This window comes from Solanum pennellii, chromosome 10, assembly GCF_001406875.1.
Source record: "Solanum pennellii chromosome 10, SPENNV200".
Taxonomy (NCBI): domain Eukaryota; kingdom Viridiplantae; phylum Streptophyta; class Magnoliopsida; order Solanales; family Solanaceae; genus Solanum; species Solanum pennellii.
This window is the reverse complement of record NC_028646.1, coordinates 65,236,713-65,248,364: the sequence shown is the minus strand read 5'-3', so window position 1 is coordinate 65,248,364 and position 11,652 is coordinate 65,236,713. Positions and strand designations below refer to the sequence as shown.

Below are 11,652 nucleotides of genomic sequence, written 5' to 3'. Positions count from 1 at the left end.
AGGGAAGAGTTTTGTTTTGGTTCTACTTTCGTCTCAACGATTAATTTCAAGTCTTATATATAATAAAATTAGTCACATAAACTTCAATTTTAACAAGATTTTTGTATTTTTTTTTTCTTTTACTTGTTATTTATAAGGTATATCATTTAAAATTTTATTACTAATATCAAGATGTGAGTAGTTTAATTGAAGATCCTATAATATTTCATATTTTCTTTTTGAAATACAAATCTTTTACTTTTTCTCCACAAACTACATAAATTGCCTTGAACACGTTAATATGTGTGCTTGGAATTAACATTGAATTGGAGGGTGTTTTTGTTATTTAAGGTTTTCCACTTTACACTTCCATGCTTCAATTATCTTGTACTAAATGTTATATTGTGTATACCTTTTTCATTAATAGACAAAACATTTCACACATAAATGTCAATAAATGTCCGTAGGGGTGTATAAAAACTGAACCCAAAAAATGGTTACTCGGTTATTAGGTTTTTAATGGGTTTATTAAAAAAAATTATTGGGTTATTGGTTCGGTATCATTTTTTATTATTGGGTTATTGGGTAAACCGATAGCCCAAAAAGACGGTAATAATTTATTATTTTATCCTTCTTAAGTATTAAATTAATAATTTAATACATAATTAGACAATATAACTATATCAAATTATTAGTAATCTACCAACTTCACACTAAACCGCTTTACTAGATTTTACTGTTTACTCAAAACCTAAAGATTAAAGTAAGGGGTTCACAATTGTAGCTATTTGATTTTAATTTTAGTTTTAGTCTTGTTGGACTATTTTATTTTAGTTTTAGTTTGTAATCGTAGGTTGTAGCATTTGCAAATTTGTAAAGGTCTGTAATTTGATTAACATAAAAAAATGAGAAAATGCACAGTACTCCTTCAACCTATGCCCGAGATCCCAGAGACATTCTTATACTATACTAAGGTCCTATTACCTCTCTGAACTTATTTTATAAGTAATTTTCTACCTCTTTTTGGATTATGTGGCACTAACTTGAAAAAAAAAGTCAATCAGCGTGGAACCCACAAGATAGTGCACGTAGGCCAAAAAGGGTAGAAAATTATTAATAAAATAAGTTCAAGGGGTAATAGGACCTTAGTATAGTGTAAGTGTGTCTTTGAGATTTCGGGCATAGGTTGAGGTGGTACTTGTGCATTATCGCTAAAAAAATCACATACTATGTTTTGGTGGTAATTATAGCCTTCATACTATATTTTCTCTTATTGATGCAATTTCTCATTATCTTTCTTGTTTCACTATATCAAAGCATTTAGAAAAGTGAGAAGGCATATAATAACATTTTCTTATTGGGTAAACCAAAAACTGAATCGATAATGATCAAAAACCGTTAAACCATTAAAGAATATCTAATTGGTTTGTTATTGAGTTAGCATATTTAAAAACCGAAATCAATAAATCGAATCAATAATATATAAAACCAAATCGACAATGCACACTTCTAAATGTACATACTTAAATGTCAATAAATGTTTTGTGTAGCAACCTTTGATGCTATCAAATGACCTGTGGATTCTACAAAAATTATCATATCATGACCAACTCTTTATTTGATTTACCACTTATCTACTTATATAGGGATGTGAAAGTGAGGGAGAGAAAGGCTCGCGACTTGGATTAAATAAAATGTATTAAGGAGAAAAAATATTTAAGTGTTGGTGGATGACAAACGTATTTCCACAAACTTTTGAACGAAGAATTAAAAAGGACGGAGAGATCATGTTGGAAGAATTAATGCACTCTGAAAGACATCAGAACTTTGAGTACTGTAGGTTTTTTAAGGTTGAGAAGGTTAGACATGCTATTAGTAAGATGAGCAGGGGGAGAGCGACTAGAACCGATGAGATTCTGGTGGAATTTTGGAAAAGCACAAACAAGATATGTATAGAGTGATTGTCTGAGTTGTTTAATGCTTGGCAATATACCCAAAAAAGGATGTGGATTATAATGGTCATATCCAAAATGGTAATGATTACAAGAATATTAAATTGCTAAGCCACACTATGAAGGTTTGAGAGAGCGACGAAGATGATGGTGACGAGAGGGGTGTCAATTTCTAAGAATTAATTCGTATGGACAATCGACTACCGAAGTCATCCATCTTATCTCGTGAGTGGTGGAGAAATATAGGTAATTAAAGGAAAAGGGACCTACATCATTGACCTTGAAATAACCTATGACAAAAAATCTCAAGGGATGTCTTTTGAAGGTATTTGAAGGCTAAAGTTTTTCTGATGGTTTATATTAGGGTGATAATAGACATGTATGATAGATTCAAGACTTTGAATAGCAGAGTGGTAGGAGACTCTGAGCATTTTCTAGTTATGATGGGCTTACAATTCTTAGCCTTTTCTTATTTGCCTTGAGATGGATGAGTTGATGAGGTCTATCTAGGAGGAGGTTTCATGGTATATCTTATTGTGGATGATAACATAGTAATGATTGAGAAGACACATGACAAAGTTAATGCTAGGTTTGAGGTTCGGAAACAAATATTGCAGTCCAAATAGTTCAAATTGAGCAATACCAAAAATATTTGGAGTGCAAATTTAATGGTGCATTGGATGAAGAGGACATGGAAGTAAGACTTGTTACAGAGACTCTGCAAGAGAGTTTTAAGTATGTTGAGTCAGTAATTCAAGTTGGTAGGAACATCGACGATGATGTCACATATCGCATTAGGGCTGCATAGATGAAATGAAAGCTTGCCTCTAGAGTCGATCTTGTGTGTTAAGAAGGTACCTCCTAAACTTAAAAGTAAGTTCTATAGACTACTGGTCAAACCATTCTTGTTGTATGGAGTAAAGTGTTGACACTGAAGAATTTTCATGTTCAGAAGATGTATGCCTTGGAGATGGGGATTTTGAAATGAATGTATGGGCTGTGAGCGAAAAGATTAGGAATGTAATGAAGTTTTTTGGGAGCAAGTGGAAGTGGCTTCTTGTGGTGTACAAGATAAGGGACGCGAGATTGAGTTTGTTTGGACAGTGATGAAAAGGTGAATTGATGCCCTAGTGAGGAGGTGTGGATGGTTGATTGTAGGGGTTACATGATGGAACTTCATACTACCGAGGACATAACTCTAGATATGAAGGAGTGGAGATCGCATATTAGGGTAGAAGGTTGGTAGGTTTAAAGTGGCGTCCTACTTTGCATAAGGTTCTTGTTAGTATCTATCATAGTACTAGTCATACTGTGTCATATGGTGTTATTGTTCCGTTGATGTATACTTTACAAAACTTTTCTTGTTAACTGATACATTTCCTTTACTATTTTCTTCTTCTTTTACTAGAATTTGATGCACTTGAGATGAGGGTCTTTTGGAAACAACCTCTCTACTTACGAAGTAGTGATAAGATTTGCGTATACTCTTCTCTCTCAAACCCTACTTAATGGAATTCCGCAGTGTTATTGTTGTATATACTTTTGTACTTATTTCAAAATTTACAATGATCTAATTAGAGAATTAATACTTTCTTTGTTTTAACATTGAGTTTAAAAAGTAAAGAAGATAGATTTTTGAATGTTGTAATCTTAAACCTGTCAAACAAATAAATATTGTTATTAGAATATATGGAGGGAGTGCCTTCCGCAACAATTAATCTCTATCTCTAAAAGATATATAAATGTAGGGTTATAGTTGAATTTTATGTATTCTAAATGTATATTAGAGAATAATAATCGCTTCCCCATTCATTGAATTATTGGTATCCCAATTCTTTAGGAAATATTTGATGATTTAAAAGACCCTTTTCTTTCTTTCTCAATGTCCTATCTATTTTTTTGCCACTGGTAATAAATCTCTCATTAGTCTTCTCCATTTCCATTTCTCCAAAAATCCATTTTTCATTCATGTAATTTCCCTTCTTTTGTTTTATTTTAATTATCAATATTTTCGTGCCCAAGAATTTAGGAATCGTTTGATATGCTCGATAAATATTTACCAAGTTTAAAATTAGCCAAACTAGTCAACATTTATCTCTTTCGATGCAACACCAAGATCTTATTTGTAACAAGTGATTTTTTTGGTTGCAGGTTAATAGATAATTTTGAAAATAAAAATTTAGGTTCGGTACTAATCATGTGATAAGTTTTAAACCAAGATTTATGACTTGTACCATGAGATCAGTTATCTCAAGACAAAACAATAAAAATGACAAAATAATAATCTAGGATCCCTCCGCTCCCTCGCATCCTTTTTTCTGCTAAATAAGGTGAATGATTTTTTTATAAATAATGAGCTTCTTAAAAATTATTTATGCATATTTTTTAATACATTAAATCAAACAATCAAATAAGAAAGGTATCCCAAGATAACTAATCTGATTATATAATCCAAACATAACTAATCCACCATGTCTTTAAACCAAACGATCCCTTTATGTTATATTTTCATTTATCTTTAAATAAATACCCCCCTTTCTATGTGTTTCTTTTTAGGGGTATGAATATCCATTCTTTTTATTTGAACTTGGCAAACTTTGGGATTTCTATCACCTAAAATTTCATTGTTGTTGGTGGTTTATGCCCTTAAATGTTTACATATATACTGTTATGTCTTCTATAATGGTTCTTATGATCTGATTTCAATTTTGTTTCTAAAATGTAGGCATACAACAGAGTAGTATACCAAATTGTATATATTTTTGCGGTATCTATATATATTATCACAGCTACAATCATGAGTGGCAATATGTCAGGACCTCTAGACCAACCATTCAGATCAAGTATGTCTTCAATCTTCATTTACAATATTTCTTCTTTTGTTGTTGTTGACAAGATATTTGAATTTGCTTTATTTCCAAAGCAAGTTAGGTTATTGGACTAATTAGTTTGTGATAGAATGGAATAAAGTTCCATATTGGTGGTTGGGGAATGGATTAACGGTTTGCTTATACGGACTCTGTCAATCTTTTCCTCATGAGCTAGCTTTTAGCATTGAGTTAGGTCTAGATGTCATATCTTTACATGATATCAATGTTCCTCGTTTGGACTCTCGGTCTATGCTTTAGTTAGGCCTGGGTTTGAAGGGGTGTTGAAGTGGGTTAAAGTTTCATATTGGTTGGTGAATGGATTGATGGTTTGCTTATATGAACATTGACAATCTTCTTCTCGTGAGCTAGCTTTTAGGATTGAGTTAGGTTCAAGTTTCATACCTTTACATGATGTTAGTGTCAGGTTAATCCTCATTTGGACTCTTGATCCATGATTTAGTTAGGTCTGGGTATAAACGGGTGTTAAAGTGGATTAAAGTCCCACATTTGTGGGGAAATAGAATGACAGTTTGCTTATATGAATTTGGACAATTCTCCCCTCATGAGTTAGTTTCGTGGGTTGATTAAGACCAATGTGTTATATCTTTACATGATATCAGGGTTATATTAATTCCCATTTGGACCCCAGTCTATTCTCCAGTTAGCGTGTGTGTGAAGGGGTGTTATAGAGTGGGTTCAAGTTCCACATTGGTTCTGGTTGGGGAATGGATTGACGGTTTGGTTACATGGACTTGGGTAATCCTATCCTCGTGAGCTAGCTTTTGGAGTTGTGTTAGGCTCATATGTCGTATTTTTAAAGTTTGTATCGATACAACAATTGAATTGTTCTTGTTTTATAGGTCTAGAAAAGATTGACATGGAAAACCATGAGCATGAGAGAAAAACAAGGCTTGGGTCTCTCAAGAAGAAGGCAGTTAATGCCTCAACCAAATTTAGACATTCTTTTACAAAAAAGGGCAGAAGGAACAGCAGAGTTATGTCTGTTATTTTTGAGGATGAGCATGATGCAGAGGAAATAAAGGCAGTTGATGCATTCCGACAAGCGCTTATCTTAGACGAATTACTTCCCGGAAAACATGATGATTATCATAAACTGTTAAGGTGATTATATGTTTTTGATGACAAGTATATATCTTATCAAAAGATTTGGATCTTGTCTAATATTTAGTCTTAATGATGAAACAGATTCTTGAAGGCTAGAAAATTCGATATTGATAAATCTAAGCAGATGTGGTCTGATATGATCAAGTGGAGGAGTGAATTTGGTGCGGACACTATCGTGGAGGTAAACTTTTTTAAAATGTTAGTGTAGAAATCATAATCCAAGAAATTTGAGGTAATGTGTTTTTGTACATTTCTATTAGGACTTCGAGTTCAAGGAAAAGGAAGAAGTTCTTAAGTATTATCCACAAGGTCATCACGGAGTTGACAAGGAGGGAAGACCAGTTTATATTGAAAGAATTGGTCAAGTAGATTCTGTCAAGCTTTTACAAGTTACAACAATGGATCGTTATCTCAAGTACCACGTGCAGGAGTTCGAGAGGACCCTCAATGACAAGATGCCTGCCTGCTCCATTGCATCCAAAAGGCACATTGATACAAGCACAACTATTCTAGATGTCCAAGGAGTGGTATGTTGGTAATTCCAAAATTATTAAATCGAGTGAAAGCCTTAGAAGGAAGGAATTTATGTTTACTCTTTTGCGATCTTATATTAATCAGTAATTTAAACTATATGATTTATGGTGTAGGGACTGAAGAACTTCAATAAATCAGCAAGGGAGCTCATTCAATGCCTCCAAAATATTGATGGTAACAATTATCCAGAGGTACGACTAGCTTAAGACATTGCTATATCTCTAGTCTTGTTTGATGTTCTTATCTTGATGAGTTGTTGAGTTTCTTTGCTTACTTGACTATTTTCTTTTATCATGGTTTAGAGCTTGTGCCGCATGTATATCATCAATGCTGGTTCTGGATTCAGGCTCTTATGGAACTCTGTCAAGTCATTCCTAGACCCCAAGACTACGGCAAAGATTCATGTACACGCACATAACATCTTTCTTTCTAGATGCATTCATTCTGTCTCACTCTCATAAGAATAACCAATTCATGGCTCTTTCTTTTAGGTTCTTGGTAACAAATACCAGAGCAAGTTGCTTGAAGTAATCGATGCCAGGTAAATATATGTAGAGTTATGTATTTTTTCTAGTTTCTTAGCTTCTGGCATAACTCAAGCTATATGTTTCTAAGATGCGCGTGTGTATTAGCTCAATTGGCATAGAATACGTGAAACATTCTTGAGTAATTCTATTTGCTTTGACTGAATTGTGCATTGCAAATTAGCCTTCTTGCATAGACCCTAATGCAGTTTATATCATCGCCTTATACCAGCGAGCTACCAGAATTCTTAGGTGGTACATGCACTTGTGCGGACAAGGGAGGATGCATGCTTTCTGACAAAGGCCCGTGGAATGATCCTGAAATAATGAAGGTAGATTTCAACATCAGAAAATTAACATTAAGGCAACAATTCCGGCTATCATGCCTAAAATGTGTGATTAATTTTATACCAGATGGTTCATAGCGGTGAACATAAATGTTCAAATAGAAATTTCATCTCAACAATTGATGAGAAAACAATCTCAGAGGATGCAAATGTTTATGTGGCTCATACTCAACTCTCCCCTCTCCACGAGGAAGTAAGTGACTGCGTGTCCAATTATCTTAACGTGTTAACCATATTTGTACTTATCGTATTTTCTTTCTTTTGTTTATTAACTTCAAGTAGAATAAAATGGAACTGTATTGTAGGCTGACATGAACAAAAACTACTCTAGAGCATATGATCCTGAAGACTATATGCCTATAGTGGACAAGGCAGTTGATGTAACTTGGAAGAAAGCTAACGGTACAAGTTCTTCTCCAATTATGTAGCAGACGTCACTACAACAACTAAAGGATTTTGTGGGAATTATTAGCGCAATAATAAATATGGATATTCATAACCAGATGAATGTTACTAAAGGCTATAGCGACTCTGTATGTAACTCAGAGGAAAATATATTGTCACTAAATGTCTCTTTTGTTGTAGTGTGTTCTGGTGTCTCAAAATAACCAATTGCGCGTATCTAATGCTTTCATCCTACTTGTTTCTTGTTTTAGTAACTTCTATCCCATCTTCCCTTACAGGTAGAGATTTCTTCCCAATCCACGATGCTTCTAAGTCACCCGAAGGATTTAGAAACCATCTATTTACCGGAGTTATGACCCTTGTGATGGGCATTGTGACATTAGTCAGGATGACTCGAAACATGCCAAGGAAGCTAGCTGATGCCACCCTACAGGCTCATGGCTATCAATTAAGTGACCCTACCATATCTTCAAGTGAATACTTCAGCATGATTAAACGCATGGAAGAACTCGAGGAGAAAGTCATTACTCTTACAAACAAACCTGCTTCCTTACCTCCTGAGAAAGAGGAATTACTTAACAACGCCATGAAACGCATCGATACTTTGGAGCAAGAGCTTTCAGCTACACATAAGGTATTAGTTCGTATCCTTTCAAAGCTAGACAAAATATCAGAGATTTCAGGTTTACGGTATAATATAATCTGCATTTTATTGTTTTACTTGCAGTCTCTTGAGCTAGCTCTGACACGTCAAGCGGAACTTCTAGCATACATCGAGAAGAAGAGGAGGAAGAAGAAGTTCTTGGGGATATTCTGAGTCTATTTTTAATGGAATGTGAGACATCCAAAGATTAAAAATAGGTTCGTCTCGATCGGTGAATCATCTAGAGATCAAGAAGATGCAAATCAGGAAACTAGAGTCTTCTCTGCTCTTGTGATTATCTGAAAAACAAGAAGCTGCAGGACAAAATGAACGATGGATCGATCCTTAGGATTCACAATATTTTGGTGTAAAAGAAACATGTCATTGATCACAAATTGTACATGGTTTGAATGGAATGGACTAATAGGGGTCTAGATTATAGAAAAGTTTGGCCCTGGGCTATAAATTAAAGGATTGAAGTTGCATATGTGTAAGTATTTCGTACATTATCAATGCAGTCGAACCGTTTATGGAAAATTTACTATGGTTAGACTTTTTAATAACTTGGTACTCTAAGAAAGAGAGGCGTTGCGAGAACAAAGAATTGTGTTTGATGCAACGGAAATTGTTGAACGTAACTCACCACTAAAATAATTGTCCCATGTAGAACTTTGATTCTCTAGGAAACGAAGTTAATACAACACGATTTAAATGTTTTTTGTTATGTGAGTTTAACGAAGAGAATTAGACAAATCACTTTCTCTGTTGAAGAAGGAGAAGATGCATAGATTTGGTGACTCATCACCACTAAACTCGATTTGGTACAACAAGATCGACAAATTTAGAGCTCTGATATAACTTTGTCATAATTAAAATCATCGTGAGTGGCACCCACCATAGTTCACCTGGTGGGAGAACCAACAACAACCCAAACTAAACCCAATACTCTATTTAAACAAGTTCATCATATAAAGTAGTAAAACAGTTTCTAAACAATTAAGGATTGAGTTCCCATAAACTCAATCATCAATAGCCAAAACATTTATGTGAAAATAAACACTCCTAAGAACTGAAAGCCACAGTACCAAAAGTTCAATGTCTAAAATAAAAGGGATGCAACCTTGAAAGCTTTAAAACATAATCTAATAGTTTCATGTCTGTGTCCGAAAAGATGGACAAGAGAATGTAGAAGAAATCATGTCAGCCTGGAAGAGTAGCTCACCAATGGATTCGAAGTTAAGATTTTTTAGCGGCAATAAATAGACACATGAATAAAGAGTGTTAAAGTCTTTATCGGCATTAGTTAAGTGTCATTAGATCCAATGTCGCTAAAGCCTTTAGGGACACATAGAAAGAGTGTTAATTGCCACTAAAAATATATATTTAGCGGCAATTGCCGCTAAAGATCAATTTTGATGTAGTGAGAGTCCCTTAATTGAGGGCTAGGATCAGCCGCCGGGAGATGTCATCTACTCAACAAGAAAAGAACTGGTGTAGTATGAATACACAACCCACTGTGTATTGATAGGACCACATGACCGGTCCAAAATATGAATGTAAGCAATTTGCCACAATGCAATAAGAAAAAACAATACATATATCAACAATTTTATAAATTCATATAGACTCCTAGTCACAAATCATGAAACAACAAATACCTAGATATCGATGCATGTCCCACATGATCACACATATCTCTCGTGAAACTCATACCCAATCTCTTAGTGTACTAGTGTGGTACCTGAGTCATCCATAGTTAGTGTACCTGTGCGGTATATATACTCAAGCTAACCAGTGTTGGTATCATATCAGACTGGTATCCAAGCCAGCCAACAATCATACACAATGAACAATACCACTTGAAAAACCACAAGTCATAATAACAGGTCCATTGCATGAGATTATCAATATAATGTCACATATGTCTCCCTATGTATTCCTCTTAACATGCATTCCACAAATGATACTTCAAAGCAGTAAACATCCACACATACAAAAATCGAAAACATACAACAATCACCCATCTCGAATCAAACTCCTGAAAACTCTAAAGAATCCAAGCTTTCCCCTTTCAAAGTGTCTTGACTTTTTCTTAGTCTAAAATAATAAATAAATGTAATGGTTAATCAAAATGGCCTATTCATTACTTTGGATTATAACCAAATCCTAACTCCGTATAATTCATGATCATCCTCCCTAACTTAGAGCTTTTTCCTGATGAAGGAAGCTGATGGAACAGGTCAAAGGAAAAGGTTCGGTGAAGTTGTTTGACGAGTTAGAGTTTGAGTTACACTAGGACTAGACTACTCAATCCTAATTTATGTCCAAGTCTATACTTTGTACGGCTAAATATGATGTTGTCGACTAGGATAAGGTGTACAAAATATATTTGTGTTGTATTAGGATTCCTAGTGTAGCTAGTATATGACTCTTCTCCTATATAAGGAGTATGTAACTCAATCATTCAATCATCAATACAATCCTTGATTCTTCATATATCTGTGAGATTTCTACATGGTATCAGATCAGTAAAACCTTTCCTCTCTTTTACGTATTATATCTAACCAAAAAACAACCAAATTATCAAACCACAATGGCCCCTTCTACCAATACTCTTTCGACTTCTTCACTTCATCACCTTATTTCGTCCTTCTCCATTAAACATAAGACGATGAATTATCTTCTATGCAGGACGCAAATGACTCAGTTGATTCAAGTGATGAGATTAACCTATCTCATCACAGAATCACGTAAAGAGACCCGTTCCTCTGGACAGACTACTGAAAAAATTGTAGCAGGCGAGAAGGGTGCAGAAGAAAACAACATTGTTGATGACTGGGAGGAGAAGTATGTGTTACTAAGGAGTTGGATATGAGGCACCTTGACAGAAGAAAGCATGTACATGATCGTAGGCTGCTCAACTGCCAAGGAGATGTGGGAATGCTTGGAAGAAGCGTATCTTCAAGCAACAAAATATAAGGAGTTTCAGCTCAATCAACAACTGCAAAGTGTGAAGCTAGGAACCAAATAAATTGATGTATACATTAAGGGATTCAAAGGTATTTGTGATGGCCTTGCGTCCATTCACAATCCTATAGATGAGGATAACAAAGTGATTAATTTTGCTAGATGTCTAGGTCTTACGTACAAGAACTTCAGAACTGTCATGTTAGGTAAGGCGTCGTATCCTACTTTTAATCAATTTATTAATGCTCTTAGGGGTTTTGATATGAGGTAGGATGAAGAAGAAGTGACTCAACCAAATCATAACAT

The 11,652-nt window shown here is 34.6% G+C and overlaps 1 protein-coding gene across 2 annotated transcripts; it reads left to right on the top strand.

The window, feature by feature from the left end:
• The first annotated feature begins 3,821 nt into the window (after positions 1 to 3,821).
• On the top strand, positions 3,822 to 8,920 carry LOC107001740 (phosphatidylinositol/phosphatidylcholine transfer protein SFH3-like). 2 transcript variants are annotated; one of them, XM_027912229.1, is made up of 13 exons: positions 3,822 to 3,839; positions 4,657 to 4,774; positions 5,662 to 5,923; positions 6,008 to 6,107; positions 6,187 to 6,453; positions 6,574 to 6,651; positions 6,763 to 6,864; positions 6,952 to 7,001; positions 7,217 to 7,316; positions 7,399 to 7,524; positions 7,637 to 7,733; positions 8,015 to 8,370; positions 8,464 to 8,594. In XM_027912229.1, the coding sequence occupies exons 2-13, from the start codon at positions 4,729 to 4,731 to the stop codon at positions 8,551 to 8,553; spliced, it is 1,674 nt and encodes a 557-aa protein (XP_027768030.1). In that variant the 5' UTR covers positions 3,822 to 3,839; positions 4,657 to 4,728; the 3' UTR covers positions 8,554 to 8,594. The 2 variants fall into 2 exon arrangements, with proteins under 2 accessions (XP_027768030.1, XP_015055201.1); XM_015199715.2 differs by having other exon boundaries at positions 3,823 to 3,901; positions 8,464 to 8,920.
• Positions 8,921 to 11,652: the final 2,732 nt, after the last annotated feature.